Source organism: Pseudorca crassidens, chromosome 2 (genome assembly GCF_039906515.1).
Source record: "Pseudorca crassidens isolate mPseCra1 chromosome 2, mPseCra1.hap1, whole genome shotgun sequence".
Classification (NCBI taxonomy): domain Eukaryota; kingdom Metazoa; phylum Chordata; class Mammalia; order Artiodactyla; family Delphinidae; genus Pseudorca; species Pseudorca crassidens.
Window position 1 is genome coordinate 44,984,206 of NC_090297.1, and position 17,911 is coordinate 45,002,116.

A 17,911-nucleotide genomic window follows, 5' to 3' on the forward strand; every position below is an offset into this window, starting at 1 on the left:
GCTTCACCTGCCACTCCCCATCGCTTGTGTTACTGCCTGAACCACCCCACCCCCACCCCCTGGTCCATGGAAAAATTGTCTTTCACAAAACTGGTCCCTCGTGCCAAAAAGGCTGGGGACCGCTGCTGTACAATATATCTTTGTTGCTTATCTATTTTGTATGTAGTAGTTTGTATCTCTTAATCTCATACCCCTATCTTGCCCCTCCCCATTTCCCTCTCCCCACTGATATCCATGAGTTTGTTTTCTATATCTGTGAGTCTGTTTCTGTTTTGTTATATATACTCATTTGCTCTACTGGGAAAGCATTTATTATTTCATCATTAAGCTGAAAATTTTTAGTAGATGCCTTTATCAAACAGAAAATTCCCTTCTCTTTTTAATTTTTTGAGAGTTGTTATCATGAATGGATGCTGAATTTTGTCAAATGATGTTTTGGAATGATCATATTTTTTTTCTCCCTTGTTCTGGCAATATGGTAAATTACACTCAATCTGTATTCCTGTGATAATGTGGTGAATATGCCAATCTTGCATTCTTATGATAAACTCCATTAGCTGAATTCAATTTATAAGGTTTTTTGGGTCTATGTTTACAAAGGATACTGTTCTTTAATTGTCCTTTCTTGTAAAGTCTTTGTCAGGCTTTGGTATCAGGGTTATGCTGTTCTCATAAAACAATCTGGGAAATGTTTCTCCTCTATTTTTGAAAGGGTTTCTAAAAGACTGGTACTATTTTTTCTCTAAATATTTTACATAATTTCTACAATTGATATAAACTATTCAAATTATTAAATTTCATCTTGTGTCATTTTTATAGGTTGAGTTTTTCAAGGAATCTGTCCATTTCATCTAAATTGTCAAATTGATTAGCCTAAATCTGTTCTTGATACTGACTTACTATTGTTTTAGAATCTGTAGTGATATTGCTTCTTTCATTTCTGGTACTAGTAACTTGCATTTTCTCTTTTTATTTTAGTCAGTCTTGCTAGAGGTTTATAACTTTTATAAACCTTTTCACATAGTCAACTTTTGGCTTTGATAATTTTTTCTGTCTATTTTCTATTTCATTGATTTCTGCTCTTACCTTTGTCATTTATTGTCCTCTACTTTCTTTTGGTACAATTTGTTCTTTGTTATCTAGCTTCCTAAGGGAGAAATTTAATTATTGTTTTTTGTTGTTTTGTTTTGTTTGCGGTACGCGGGTCTCTCACTGTTGTGGCCTCTCCCGTTGTAGAGCACAGGCTCCGGATGCGCAGGCTCAGCGGCCATGGCTCATGGGCCTAGCCGCTCCGCGGCACGTGGGATCCTACTGGACTGGGACACGAACCAGCGTCCCCTGCATTGGCAGGTGGACCCCCAACCACTGCGCCACCAGGGAAGCCCTAATTATTGGTTTTAAAACATTCTTTTTTTGGGGGGGGGGGCTGTGTTGTGTCTTTGTTGCTGCGTGTGGGCTTTCTCTAGTTGCGGCGAGCAGGGTCTACTCTTCATTGTGGTGCGTGGGCTTCTCATTGCAGTGGCTTCTCTTGTTGCTCCGCGTCAGCTCTAGGCGCGTGGGCTTCAGCAGTTGCAGCACATGGGCTCAGGACTTGTGGCGCACGGTCTCTAGGGCACACAGGCTTCAGTAGTTGCGGTGTGTGGGCTCAGTAGTGGTGGCACGGGGGCTCAGTAGCTCTGCGGCATGTGGGATCTTCCTGACCAGGGATCGAACCCATGTCCCCTGTGTTGGCAGGTGGATTCTTAACCACTGTGCCACCAGGGAAGTCAGAATATTTATTTATTTGGCTGTGCCAGGTCTTTGTTGTGGCATGCAGGATCCTTAGTTGTGGCATGCGGGATCTTTTAGTTGTGGCATGCAGAATCTTTAGTTGTGGCATGTGGAATCTTTAGTTGTGGCATGCGGGATCTTTAGTTGCAGCATGCGGGATCTTAGTTGTGGCATGTGGGATCTTCAGTTGTGGCTTGTGAACACTCAGTTGCAGCATGTGGGATCTAGTTCCCTGACGAGGGATAAAACCCGGGCCCCCTGAACTGGGAGCGTGGAGTCTTCGCTACTAGACTACCAGGGAAGTTCCCATCTGTCAGTTTTTGCTTTATGTATTTTTAATAACGATTATGAGGTCAACGTACATTTAGATTGTTATTTCTTCTTGAGGAATTGATATTTTAACATTATAAAATGTCCCCTTTATATCTGGAAATACTCCTTATATTTTACTTTGTCTGATATGACTATAGCCACAGCCACCTTCTCATGCTTACTATTGATAGGGTGAATCTTTTTCATCCTTTTATTTTCAAACTATTCATGACTTTATATTTAAAGTACATCTCTTGCAGACACCATATACTTGGGTCTTTCATTTTTACCCAGTATAACCCTCTCTGCCATTTAATTGAAGTGTTTAGAATACTGGCATTTAATATAATTATTGATATGGTTGGGTTTAAGTCTTGCTATTCATTTTTATTTGTCCCTCCCATCTATTTTTTCTTGTACCATTTCTCCTTTCCTACCTACTTTAAAATATATATGTATTTATTTATTTATTTTGGTTGCACCGGCTCTTAGTTGCAGCACGTGGGCTTATAGTTGAAGCATGCAGACTTCTTAGGTGCGGCATGCAGAATTCTTTGTTGCAGCATGTGAACTCTTAGTTGCAGCACACATGCGGGATCTAGTTCCCCTACCAGGGATCGAACCCAGGCCCCCTGTATTGGGAGCGTGGGGTCTTACCCACTGGACCACCAGGGAATTCCCTCCTTTCCTATCTACTTTTGAGTGAATCAACAAAAGTTTTAATGCTGCTTAATTCCTTTATTAGTTATTTAACTATACCTCTTATTTTTAGTGGCTGCTCTCAAGGTTATCAAACCTCATGACAGTCAATTTGCACTGAACTCCACTTTTGTGCCATTGTTTTAATATATTTTATACACACATATATAATAAATCCCACAATACAAAATGTTTTTTGCCATTAAGTGGTTAGCTGTCTTTCAAAATTATTAAAAGAGGGCTTCTCTGGTGGTGCAGTGGTTGAGAGTCCGCCTGCTGATGCAGGGGTGCGGGTTCATGCCCCGGTACGGGAGGATCCCACGTGCCGCGGAGCGGCTGGGCCCGTGAGCCGTGGCCGCTGGGCCTGCGCGTCCGGAGCCTGTGCTCCACAATGGGAGAGGCCGCAGTGGTGAGAGGCCCGCATACCACAAAAAATTTTAAAAAAATTATTAAAAGAAAAGATAGTCTTTTATATTTACTGAAATATTTACCGTTTCCAATGCACTTACTTTCTTCCTGAATGTTTGAATTTCTATCTAGTATTTTATCATTTCAACCTGCAGAACTTTCTTTAGCATTTCCTGTGATGCAAGTCTGTTTGTGGTAAGTGAAAAGTCTTTCTTATATCCTATATTTTTTAGCGATATTTTAACTAGACACAGAATTCTGGGTTGACAGGTCTGTTTGTTTCTCTTTTTTCTCCAGCATTTTAAAGATATGATTCCATTGTCACCTGAATTCCATTGCTTGTGATGCAAAGTTGGCTGTCACTGGTACCACTGTACCCCTGTATGTAATGTATTTTTTTGCTCCAGTTGTTTAAAAATTTTTTTCTCTATCTTTGTTTTTCAGCAGTTTGGCTATGATATGGTCTGTTATTCATCCTGCTTGGGGTTTGCTGAGTTCCTTGGATCTGTGAGTTGGTATTCTTTAATAAAACTGGGGAAAATTCAGCCAAAAAGTAGAAACAATTCCGATATCCATCAATTGATAAATGGGTAAATAAAATTTGCCATATACATACAATGGAATTATTTGGCAATAAAAATGAATGGAGCACTGATACATACATACTACAACATGGATGAGCCTTGAAAACATGTAAGTGAAGGAAGGCAGTCCAAAGACAACATATGTATTATTCTATTGATATGAATGTCTGGATAAGCAAATCTGTAGGGACAGAAAGTAGATCTGTGGTTGTCTAGGGCTCATGGGGATAGGGGATGACAATGAAAGTGTGTGAGGTTTCTTTTTGGGGTGCTGAAATGGATTGTGCAAATGGCTGCATAACTCGGAATATGCTAGAAGCCACTGAATTGTATATCTTAAATGGTTGAATTTTATGGTATGAGAATAATATGTCAATAAAGGTGTTACAAAAAAGAAAAAAACAGAATCCAGGTCTCTAACTCACAATTCTTGATTTTTTTATACTATGCTTACTATTTCACAATTTCTTTTTATTTATATTTATATGGTTTAAAATTTTATTTATTTAAATAAATTAAACAACTTTTACTTGCCCTATGTTTTTTCTTGGGTGCTTTTAATGAACATGATCAAAGTAATAACATAAAGATATATAGAGATGCACTTGGATTTTAAAATAACTGAATTCCTATAATTAAGTAAAATGAAGTCATCAAAATAGTAGTTTCCTTTAAAACAAGGCCTTATAGCCATTCACTGTTCAACATCTATCATCTCATGTGATAATAAAAAAAGTCATGTAATTTTTTCACAACTCTGAGGTAGTCAGGGAAGGTGGTATTATCCCCACTTTTCAGACCAGGAAACTGAGGCTCAAAGAATAACACATATATTCTTAGCCCAAAGTAACACACACAGTTCACTTACCCAGGAATTTTAACTGTAAATCTCTCATTCTTTTACATTATGCCAAAGGAACCAATTCTCTCTCTCTTCTACTTTTTCTAACTCATTTTTTTTGTGTAAAATTTTTCTCCTTTTTCATTGACATGTTAAATACCAGGGGTCAAAAGTAGAGTCAAGAGGAAGTAGAAATATAATCACTTTTTAAAACTCTATTTCTGAGGAAATTGAGAATTGGGAGCACTATCCATTAGGGGCAAATTTATAGCACTGTTTTCTCCAAATAATTCTATTGTTATTTCCATTTAGATAAATCAACTTATGAGCAAAGAATAAATTTTACTATCTACTATATAAAATCTAATTTTGTTTGTTGGAAATGCATATGAATTAAAAGTCTCTGATGTGCTCTGTTCAGTTTATCGGGTCAGTAACTACTTTACTCCATATAGTTTTCTGTATTAAGGGTTTTGGTCTAATCTAAAAAATATTATGTACTTATTCATTAGTATGGACTGATAAAGTCTAAAGTATTATGTTACATATAACAGCCAATTTTAATGATCTATAAACATATTCCCTTGAAAGAAAGGTCACCAAAAGGGTGTAAGGTAAATTGATCTTGCCTTGAAAATTTGATTTATCTCCAATCAAATACAAGGAGTATTTTTGGAAAGATCTCTATTTCTGGCAAATGATTTAAGGTACATCTCTATAGGTCTGTGATCCTCATAGCAGTTCCCACATTTATATCTCTACTCTAAGGCAGAGTGAGATAAATAACTATTACCTGAATTTCAGGAAATAAAAAACTAAGAAGGATTAAGAGGCACATATATTAAGTTTTTTGTTCAAATCTTAAGTTTTAGAAACTGGGAGTTAGAAGACATGAGTGTTAGTTTTGATTCTGACACTTGCTTATCTGTATGATTTTGAGTAAGTCACTTTACCTCTAATCATTTTTTTCATCATCTTTATAACGAGGGTGAAAATACTTTTTTTTTGGCCTCTTACTCCCCAAGCTTACTTTGAGGGTCAAATGACATAACATCTATAAAACTATAAAGCCCTATGCAAATATATATTAACAGATGCATACATGTATGTATGTATGTATATGTGTACATGTTTGAGTGTATATATGACTAATCTTTGATGGTCTAATTCACAAGCTACTCCACAAATATTTTAAGACACTGTGGAGTCAAAGATGAAGTCATAGTCTCTGACTTCTAGAAATTTCCAGTTGAGAGGGGAGACATACATTAAAAATAAATAATTATATAATAAAGGAATAAATAAGATAATAGAGGTATATATATCAAATTCTACTGGAGCCCACCAAAAAGGGAAACTATCCTACCTGAGGGAAAGGGACAGATGTCAGTCAGAGAGGAGGTAAGAACTGGGCTTAAAGGAACAGGTCCAATTGCTAGAATTTTATACAGATACGTGGACCTCACAATAGAACACAAAGAGCCACGAGATCTACGTTACAATTGGCTCTGCCTTCAATAGTTAAAACTAGTACCTGACCTCTTTAGATCTCTCTTACCACAAGTCTAAATGAAAGGTTTCAATAAGATGAACTCATAAGTCCTTCCAGCTCTAAAATTATATGATTCTATGAGTCAAACTCAGATCACTGTACAAATACCAAGAAAGAGAATTCAGGAGGGTAATAAAATTGCCAGAACTATTAAAAAAGGAGTTTTTCTTGGGTGGACTTGGAGGGTATTTGCTTAATGAAATAAGTCAGACAGAGAAAGACAAATACTGTATACCACTTATATGCAGAATCTAAAAAATAAAACTAGTGAATATAATAAAAAAGAAAGAGACTTACAGATAAGGGGAAAAAACTAGTGGGGAGAGGGAAGTGGAGAGGGGCAAGGTAGGGCTGGGGGACTAAGAGGTACAAACTACTATGTATAAAATAATTAAGCTACAAGGATATATTGTACAACACAGGAATTATAGCCAATATTTTATAATAACTATAAATGGAGTATAACCTTTAAAAATTGTGTATTGCTACAGCGTACACCTGAAACTTACATAATATTTAAGAAAGCCCGCGCTCAGCAATGAAGACCCAACACGGCCAAAAATAAAGAAATTAAATAAAGAAATTAAAAAAAAAAAAGGATCAAAACCCTAAATATACACAACTGAATTAGCTCCAGGAATGGTACTAAAGTAAAGCAACTATACTTCAATTTTTTTAAAAAATTTTTTGGCTGCGGCATGCGGGAACTTACTTCCCCAACCAGGGATTGGACCCGCGCCCCCTGTAACGGAAGTGTAGAGTCTTAACCACTGGTCCACCAGGTAAGTCCCACATACCTCAATTTTTTTAAAAAAGAAGTTCTTCCATTAACTACTTTTTTCCTGGAATTTAAAAGTCTGAGAATGATATCTATCCCTACCTAGAATAAGCTCTAGCACAGTGAAGAGTGGTGACTGGAATATCAAGAAGCTGAGAACCAAACAATGCAGGTGGATAGCAAGAAGCGAAGCATTCAGTTCAGCAAAGATGTTGCTTAGACCAGAAAGAAAATAGGCAGTACATAGTAAGTCATACTGTTTATATTCCTATTTACCAAGAAAAACTTGGAATAAAACCATAACCAGATATTAAAATGTATACTTCCATAAAATGAGGTAGCTGTTGTTTGAAGTTTTGCCTTGTTAGACCACATCTTTAAAAACTATTTTTCTAAAAAGTTCAGTTTAGGAATTCATAAAGAAAAGGATCAGGGACTTCCCTGTTGGCACAGTGGTTAAGAATCCACCTGCCAATGCAGGGTACATAGGCTCGAGCCCTGGTCAGGGACGATCCCACATGCCGTGGAGCAACTAAGCCCGTGCACCACAACTACTGAGTCTGTGCTCTAGAGCCCACACACCACAACTACTGAACCCACGTGCCACAACTACTGAAGCCCACACACCTAGAGCCCGTGCTCCGTAATGAGAGAAGCCACCGCAATGAGAAGCCTGTGCACCGCAACTAAGAGTAGCCCCCGCTCGTCACAACTAGAGAAAGCCCGCGCGCAGCAATGAAGGCCCAACACAGCCAAAAATAAATTAAATAAAGAAATTTTTTAAAAAAAGGATCAAAACCCTAAATATACACAACTGAATTAGCTCCAGGGATGGTACTAAAGTGGGTAGTCAGGTAATTTAGTTCACCAGACATTTATTAAACTATGTTTAACAGTGCTAGTTGTTGTAAAACACATAATCTCAGTACTCAGGGGGTTCACTGACTTAATATTAAGACTTTAAGGAAGAAAGAACAGTAACTCTTACCCATCAATTATATTTTCAGGTGGGTGTTTTTCATCACTTGATGTAGCTAAAATCACTTCAGTCCCTTCAGAGCTCAAACAAACATCAATGTTTCTCATCTTAAAGTATTTAACCTGCAAGGAAAACAAAACAGAACAACAAAAGCAATCTTTTTATTCTCTGAATTTTATCTTGAGCAAAGGAAGAGAGAGAAAGCCTGTTGCCTAGCACAAAGCTTACCAACCAAATTATTCAACAAGTGGGAAGGACTCTTAACATATTTACTTAGGTAAACTTCTGACCTCTCCCAGGGATAATCTGTGAGATATGAGTATTTGCACTACTCTACTCCACAAAAGAAGTCCCTGACACCAACATAATTTTTCTGTTTCTAAAATTAAAACCCTCAACAATTATATGGAAACAGTTAATACGCTAGAGTGACATGACTTAGTAGGTAAGTTTTTAAAAAGTGTTTATATAGTTATAATTCAGAAATTTAAAAAAATGAAGAGTATAAAAACAGACGCTTTGTAACTATTTATCCATACACTTATCAATTGAAATAGCAAGCAATATTATTTAAATCTTAAAAAATACTTTATGATCGGTATTTTTTTTTTGAGCAGAAATGTGAAATGAGAGAAGATAACTTTTCACTTATTTTTAAAGTCTAAATCAGTCACTTGGTTCATGAACTTAAACACATTTCTGTTGGAGAGTAATATTTTAAGTCTGATAAAAAGCATATGAAAAGATATTGTTGAGCTCTACTATGAACCCTGGAGGGTAAGACACAAGGAAGACCATAGAAGATTACATCAGAACTCACCCTTCTCCTTGATCTACTGGTGATAAGGCACAAACCAAAATATAGATGCAAAGTGATGGGGAAAGCTGTATCTATAAAGAATTAAAAGATGAAGAGTGTTTGGAAAAGGAAGAAAGGCTTCTAATACACCTCATAGCCTAGCCCCAGTCTAACTTAAAAAAAAAAAAAGCTATTTCAAATAAACAAACAAGGTAGAGCGAATATTACACTTACTAAACAGCTGTGTACTGACTTCCCAGATTTGATGTTAACATTTTTCCATAGGTACTTTTTTTTTTAAAGAAATAAGTAGCCCCTTACTGTCCTTATTCTCTTCCTTGCCCAGTGGTAACAGCTATTCTGAAATTGGTGAATAACCTTCCTATATTTTTATTTATGTATTTATTGGCCAAGTCACGCAGCATGTGGGATTTTAGTTCCCCAACCAGGGATTGAACCCACCCACTGCAGTGGAAGTGCAGAGTCTTAACCACTGGACAGCCAGGGAAGTCCCTGACTATAGTTTTATACTTTTACCATATATGTATCAATATGTACTGTTCTTTTAAAACTTAGATGTTTTCACAGTGTATATACCCCTTGCTACTTGCTTTTTTCATTCAATATTATGTTTTCAAGATTTTACTATGTTGATACATGTAAATCTACTTTATTCATTTTAACTGCTGTAAGGTATTTCTCCATTTCTCTAATGATGGATATTTAGGTCTGTTTCCAATTTTTTGCTATTATAAACAAATTTGCAATGCACATCCTTGTGCATCTATCCATTGGCAAATGTAGGAGATCTTTATAATAAAGAGTATCTTTCTTTGTAGAAGTAGAATTGTAAAAATTTAGAATCAATGTATCTCCAAGTCAATAATTGATCTATTTGATCTCTAAATTATAACAATTTAAATTACCATTAGCAGTGTATGAAACTTTCTGCTCCCTCATATTCTCACCAACTTGATATTGTTAGACATTTTAGCTTTAGTCAATCTCATTGGTGTGAAATGGTATCGCAATAAGGTTTTATTTTTCTTTTTAAAATAAATTTATTTATTTTTGGCTGTGTTGGGTCTTCATTGCTGCATGCGGGCTTTCTCTAGTCACGGCAAGTGGGGGCTACTCTTCATTGTGGTGCGTGGGCTTCTCATTGCGGTGGCTTCTCTTGTTGTGGAGCACAAGCTCTAGGCACACGGGCTTCAGTAGTTGCAGCACGTGGGCTCAGTAGTTGTAGCTTGTGGGCTCTAGAGTGCAGGCTCAGTAGTTGTAGTGCATGGGCTTAGTTGCTCCGCAGCATGTGAGATCTTCCTGGACCAGGGATCAAACCCATGTCCCCTGCACTGGCAGGCGGATTCTTAAACACTGTGCCACCAGGGAAGTCCTCAATAAGGTTTTAATTTGTATTTCCAGGATTACTAGTGAGGCTGAATACCTTTTCATGTTTATGGGCTATTCAGGCCTCTTCTTCTCTTATTTGCTTTTTCTTATCCTTTGCTCATTTTCTATTGGGTTGCTTTTTCTCCTTCTGTCCTTTTCTTTTTGATTTGTAGAAAAATTTAAAACAAAATAACCTGTATACAAGTCCTTTGTTATAGCATTGCAAATATCTTCTATTCTATAGCTTGATTTTTCTTTTTAACTTTGTTTTTTTGTGCAAGAGCTCCTCCCCCACCATACACACTTTCTTTTTTGTTTTTGAACTATAACACACATAGAGAAAAGAACACAAATCATAAGTATATGGTACAATAGATTTTCACAAAGTAAACACACCCAGGTAACCACCACCCAAGTAAAGAGACAGAACATCACCAGCATTTGAGACAAGCCCTTCTTACGACCCCTCCTAGTCACTACCCCTCTCTCCTTCCCAAAGGTAGCGTGGTTCTTATTTCTAATCTACAGATTAATTTCACCTGAACTTCATGTACATGGAAATAATACAGTTTGTACTCATTTGTATCTGGCTTCTTTCACTCATCATTATGTGTTTGAGATTTATCCATGTTGTTATGTATAGCAGAGTTGAAGTGCAACTAAGTAACCCAGCCCCCACCCAGCTCAACTCTTAATCAGATCAAGGAAATCAACCCCTAAGTGGAGTTTCACAGGAAACTGGGTGTGAGCTAAAAAGCAAAGAAAGATTTCTATGGTCTTGGGTACTTAGATCCCAAAGCCCTGATGAAGGAAAGAACTGATCTCACTCTCAAATATGTGAAATCAGAGGTAAACTGAAACAATTTAAATAAAACTACAACTCATTACAATCCCAGCATAACCCCTAGTTGGACTGAAATGATCTGCCCCTTATCCTAGCTAGCAGACAAAGAAAATCGTGTGTTCTCTCTGGGAAAAAAACATTATCTACTTCAGTGTCTACCATTCTTTTAAACACAATGTCAAACATGCAAAGTCATCTGAATAGCACAAGGAATTATAGCCATTATCTTTTAATAACTTTTAGTGGAGTATAATCTGTAAAAATACTGAATCACTATACTGTACACCTGAAATTAAGATAATATTGTAGAGAAACTATAGTTCAATAAAAAATTTAAATATAAAAACTTTTTAAAAATTAAAAACTTAAAAAAAAGTCATTTGAAGCAGATCTACAGATGACCCAGGTGTGGGAATTATAAATTGATTAAAGAATTCAGTGAAAAGATGGACAAAATGGGTGAACAGAAAGGGAATTTTAGCAGAGAAATGGAAACTATAAAAAAGAACACAGTAGAAATTCTAGAACTGAAAAATACCAAATCTGAAATAAAGAATTCATTAGATGGGTTTAACATCAGATTGGACACAGCACAAGAAGAGGTCAGTGAATTTAAAGATAGGTCAATAGAAATAATCCAAAATGAAACAGAGGGGAAAAAAATGAAAATAACAGAGCATCATATACCTGTGAAACAATATCAAACTAATCTGAAATACATGTAACTAGAATCCCAGAAGGAGAGGAGAAAGAGAATAATATAGAAGGATAATTTAAGGAGATATGGCTGAAAATTTTCCAAAATCTATGAAAGACATAAACCGACAGATCCAAGAAGTTCAGTGAACCATAAGTTGCATAAGTACAAAGAAGATCCCACCTAGGCACACCTTAGTCAATTGTTGAAAATTAAAGAAAAAAGTTAAAAGCAGTCGAGCAAAAAACACCTTATATGCAGAAAAACAAGAAGAATCAAAACTGACTTATCATTAACAGTGGAAGCCAAAAGAAAATGGAATGATGTCCTTCACATGCTGAAAGAAAAAATACAGAATCCTATACCCAGCAAAAATATCCTTAAAAAGTGAAGGCAGGGACTTCCCTGGTGGCAAAGTGGTTAAGAATCTGCCTGCCAATACAGGGGACATGGGTTTGATCCCTGGTCCAGGAAGATCCCATGTCCATGGAGCAACTAAGGCCGTGCGCCACAACTACTAAGGCTGCGCTCTAGAGCCCATGAGCTACAACTAATGAAGCCCACATGCCCTAGAGTCCGCGAGCTGCAACTACTGAAGCCCGTGCACTCTAGGGCCTGCCTGCCACAACTACTGAGCCCGTGCGCCTACAGCCCATGCTCTGCAACAAGAGAAGCCACTGCAATGAGAAGCCCGTGCACTGCAACAAAGAGTAGCCCTTGCTTGCCGTAACTAGTGAAAGCCCGCATGCAGCAACGAAGACCCAACACGGCCAAAAAAAAAGATGAAGGCAAAATAAAGACAAACAAAAACTGAAAGTATTTGTTACCAGTAGACCCACAGTACAAAAAATATTAAATGAAGTATTTTAGGCTGGAGGGATATGATTACAAGCTGAATCCTGGATCTGTGGGAAGGAATGAAGAGCACTGGAGATGGCAAATATATTGCTAACATAAAAGAATATTCTTAAAATTTATTTAAGAGGCTACTGAGTAGGGGACTTCCCTGGCAGTCCAGTGGTTAAAACTCTGCACTTCCACTGCAGGAGGCACAGGTTTGATCCCTGGCCAGGGAACTAAGACCCCACATGCTGCGTGGTGTGGCCAGAAGAAAAAAAAAGAAAAAAAAGACTACTGACTAAAGTGAAAACAATATCAATGAATGGTAGAAATTTAATAGATGTAGAAGTAATAAATATAATAACACAAAAGGCAATAAAAAAGTAAATGACACTGTGTTTTCTGTGAAGTACTTTTGCAAAGTTCTTATGTTGAACATGAAGTGATATGCTATTAATTCAAAGTAGAGTAAGATAGTAAGGATGGGGCGGAGTCAAGATGGCATACTAGGAGGATACGGAATTCGCGTCTCCTCACATCTAGGGCACTTACGAGGCACCAGTGAGGGACCGTGGACACCTAAGGGGATGGGAAGAACCCCCAGCGACTGGCTTGCGGGATCTTGGTCCCCAGGCCAGAGGTCAGGCCCATGCTCCTGTGGTGGGAGCTCTGAGTCCAAACTGCTAGACTAACAGAGAACCTCAGACCCCAGGGAATATCAATCGTAGTGAGGCCTCCCGGAGGTCCTCATCTCAGCACCAAGACCCAGCTCTACCCAACTGCCTGCAAACTCCAGTGCTGGATGCCTCAGGCCAAACAACCAGTAACACAGGAATACAGCACCACCCATCAAGAGAACAAAAAAAATGAAATGACAAATAAATACATTACAGATGAAGAAGCAAGGTAAAAACCTACAAGACCAAATAAATGAAGACAAAATAGGCAACCTACCTGAAAATGAATTCAGAGTGATGATAGTAAAGATGATCCAAAATCTCAGAAACACAATGGAGAAAATACAAGAAACATTTAACAAGGATCTAGAAGAAGTAAAGAGCAAACAAACAGTAATGAAAAACACAATTACTGAAATTAAAAATACTCTAGAAAGAATGAGTAAGAGAATAAATGAGGCAGAAGAACAGATAAGTGAGCTGGAAGATAAAATGGTGGAAATAACTGCCAGGGAGCACAAAAAAGAAAAAAGAATGAAAAGAATTGAGGAGAGTCTCAGAGATCTCTGGGACAACATTAAATTCACAAACATTCGAAATATAGGGATCCCAGAAGAAGAAGAGAAAAAGAAAGGTTCTGAGAAAATATTTGAAGAGATTACAGTCGAAAACTTCCCAAACATGGGAAAAGAAACAGTCACCCAAGTCCAGGAAGCATAGAGAGTCCCATATAAGATAAACCCAAAGAGAAACATGCTGAAACACATACTAATCAAACTATCAAAAATTAAATACAGGCTTCCCTGGTGGTGCATGGTTGAGAGTCTGCCTACCGATGCAGGGGACACGGGTTCGTGCCCTGGTCTGGGAAGATCCCACATGCTGCGGAGCAGCTGGGCCCGTGAGCCATGGCTGCTGAGCGTGCGCGTCTGGAGCCTGTGCTCCGCAACAGGAGAGGCCACAACAGTGAGAGGCCCGCATCCCGCAAAAAAATAATAATAATAAAAAATAAAAATAAAATAAAATAAAGACTGTTACAAGAGATAAGGACACTACATAATGATCAAGGGATCAATCCAAGAAGAAAACATAACAATTATAAATATTTATGCACCCAATATAGGAGCACCTCAATACATAAGGCAAATGCTAACAGCCATAAAAGGGGAAATTGACAGTAACACAATAATAGTAGGGGACTTCAACACCCCACTTTCACCAATGGACAGATCATCCAAAATGAAAATAAATAAGCAAACACAAGCTTTAGATAACACATTAAACAAGATGGACTTAACTGATACTTATAGGACATTCCAACCAAAAACAACAGAATACACTTTCTTCTCAAGTGCTCATGGAACATTCTCCAGGGTAGACCATATCTTGGGTCACAAATCAAGCCTTGGTAAATTTAACAGAATTGAAATCGTATCAAGTATCTTTTCTGACGACAACACACGCTCTGATACTAAATAATAATTACAGGAAAAAAAACTAAAAAAATACAAACACATGGAGGCTAAACAATACATTACTAAATAACCAAGAGATCACTGAAGAAATCAAAGAAGAAATTAAAAAATACCTAGAAACTAATGACAATTAAAACACGACGACCCAAAACCTATGGGATGCAGCAAAAGCAGTTCTAAGTGGGAAGTTTACAGCAACACAATCTTACCTTAAGAAACAAGAAAAATCTCAAACAACCAACCTAACCTTACACCTAAAGCAATCAGAAAAAGAAGAACAAAACCCCCCAAAGTTGGCAGAAGGAAAGAAATAATAAAGATCAGAAATAAATGAAAAAGAAATGAAGGAAACAATAGCAAAGATCCATAAAACTAAAAGCTGGTTCTTTGAGAAGATAAACAAAATTGATAAACCATTAGCCAGACTCATCAAGAAAAAAAGGGAGAAGACTGAAATCAACAGAACTAGAAATGAAAAAGGAGAAGTAACCACTGACACTGCAGAAACACAAAGGATCATGAGAGATTACTACAAGCAACTATATGCCAATAAAATGGACAACTTGGAAGAAATGGACAAATTCTTAGCAATGCACAAACTTCTGAGACTGAACCAGGAAGAAATAGAAAATATAAACAGACCAATCACAAGCACTGAAATTGAACCTGTGATTAAAAATCTTCCAACAAACAAAAGCCCAGGACCAGATGGCTTCACAAGCGAATTCTATCAAACACTTAGAGAAAAGCTAACACCTATTCTTCCCAAACTCTTCTAAAATATAGCAGAGGGAGGAACACTCCCAAACCCATTCTATGAGGTCACTATCACCCTGATACCAAAACCAGACAAAGATGTCACAAAAAAAGAAAACTACAGGCCAATATCACTGATAAACATAGATGCAAAAATCCTCAACAAAATACTAGCAAACAGAATCCAACAGCACATTAAAAGGATCACACACCATGATCAAGTGGGATTTATCCCAGGAATGCAAGGATTCTTCAATATACACAAATCAATCAATGTGATACACCATGTTAACAAACTGAAGGATAAAAACCATATGATAATCTCAATAGATGCAGAAAAAGCGTTTGACAAAACTCAATACCCATTTATGATAAAAACTCTCCAGAAAGTAGGCACAAAGGGAACCTACCTCAACACAATAAAGGCCATATATGACAAACCCACAGCCAACATTGTTCTCAAAGGTGAAAAACTGAAACCATTTCCGCTAAGATCAGGCGCAAGACAAGGTTGCCCACTCTCATCACTATTATTCAACATAGTTTAGGAAGTTTTAGCCACAGCAACCAAAGGAAAAAAAAAAATAAAAGGAATCCAAATCAGAAAAGAAGTAAAACTGTCACTGCTTGCAGATGACATGATACTATACATAAAGAATCCTAAAGATGCTACCAGAAAACTATTAGAGCTAATCAATGAATTTGGTAGAGTAGCAGGATACAAAATTAATGCACAAAAATCTCTTGCATTCCTATACACTAACAATGAAAAATCTGAAAGAGAAATTAAGGAAACACTCCCAATTACCACTGCAACAAAAAGAATAAAATACCTAGGAATAAACCTACCTAAGGAGACAAAAAACCTCTATGCAGAAAACTGTAAGACACTGATGAAAGAAATTAAAGATGATACAAACAGATGAAGACATACACTATGTTCTTGGATTGGAAGAATCAACATTGTAAAAATGACTATACTACCCAAAGCAATCTACAGATTCAATGCAATCCCTATCAAACTACCAATGGCATTTTTCACAGAACTAGAACAAAAAGTTGCACAATTTGTAGGGAAACACAAAAGACCCCGAATAGCCAGAACAATCTTGAGAATGAAAAACCGAGCTGGAGGAATCAGATTTCCGGACTTCAGACTACACTACAAAGCTACGGTAATCAAGACAGTATGGTACTGGCACAAAAAAGAAATATAGATCAGTGGAACAGGATAGAAAGCCCAGAGATAAACCCACACACATATGGTCACTTTATCTTTGATAAAGGAGGCAAGAGTATACAATGGAGAAAAGACAGCCTCTTCAATAAGTGGTGCTGGGAAAACTACAGCTACATGTAAAAGAATGAAATTAGAACACTTCCTAACACCACACACAAAAATAAGGTCAAAATGGATTAAAGACCTAAGTGTAAGGGCAGACACTATAAAACTCTTAGAGGAAAACATAGGCAGAACACTCTATGACATAAGTCACAGCAAGATCCTTTTTGACCCACCTCCTAGAGAAATGGAAATAAAAACAAAAATAAACAAATGGGACCTAATGAAACTTCAAAGCTTTTGCACAGCAAAGGAAACCATAAACAAGACCAAAAGACAACCCTCAGAGTGGGAGAAAATATTTGCAAATGAAGCGACTGACAAAGGATTAATCTCCAAAATATACAAGCAGCTCATGCAGCTCAATATCAAAAAAACAAACAACCCAATCCAAAAATGGGTGGAAGACCTAAATAGACATTTCTCCAAAGAAGATTGCCAACAAACACATGAAAGAATGCTCAACATCACTAATCATTAGAGAAATGCAGATCAAAACTACAATGAGGCATCACCTCACACCGGTCAGAATGGTCATCATCAAAAAATCTACAAACAATAAATGCTGGAGAGGGTGTGGAGAAAAGGGAACCCTCTTGCACTGTTGGTGGGAATGTAAATTGATACAGCCACTAGGGAGAACAGTATGGAGGTTCCTTAAAAAACTAAAAATAGAACTACTATATGACCCAGCAATCCCACTACTGGGCACATACCCTGAGAAAACCATAATTCAAAGAGTCATGTACCACGATGTTCATTGCAGCACTATTTACAATAGCCAGGACACGGAAGCAACCTAAGTGTCCATCGACAGATGAATGGATAAAGAAGATGTGGCACATATATACAATGGAATATTACTCAGCCATAAAAAGAAATGAAGCTGAGTTATTTGTAGTGAGGTGAATGGACCTAGAGTCTGTCATACAGTGAACTAAGTCAGAAAAACAAATACCGTATGCTAACACATATATATGGAATCTAAAAAATAAAAATGGTTCTGATGAACCTAGGGGCAGGACAGGAATTAAGACACAGACGTAGAGAATGCACTTGAGGACACAGGGAGGGGGAAGGGTAAGCTGGGACAAAGTGAGAGAGTGGCATGGACTTATATACACTACCAAATGTAAAATAGATAGCTAGTAGTAAGCAGCCGTATAGCA

The 17,911-nt window shown here is 37.3% G+C and overlaps 1 protein-coding gene across 22 annotated transcripts in view; it reads right to left on the reverse strand.

Moving 5' to 3' along the window:
- Positions 1 to 17,911, reverse strand: part of IFT25 (intraflagellar transport 25) — a 34,987-nt gene that overhangs the window by 11,486 nt on the left and 5,590 nt on the right. For 12 of the 22 annotated variants that reach the window (XR_010940842.1, XR_010940841.1, XM_067726218.1 and 9 more), the window contains 2 exons: positions 8,744 to 8,814; positions 7,933 to 8,045 (listed from right to left, as the gene is read on the reverse strand). Coding sequence is in view for 20 of the 22 variants with exons in the window: in XM_067726218.1 (XP_067582319.1) it covers positions 7,933 to 8,030 (98 nt within the window). In the remaining 2 variants the exon portion in view is untranslated. Of the gene's footprint in view, positions 1 to 7,932; positions 8,046 to 8,743; positions 8,815 to 10,166; positions 12,096 to 13,446; positions 17,895 to 17,911 lie in introns of those variants that run through there. The other 10 variants (XM_067726238.1, XM_067726235.1, XM_067726233.1 and 7 more) reach the window with 4 other exon arrangements.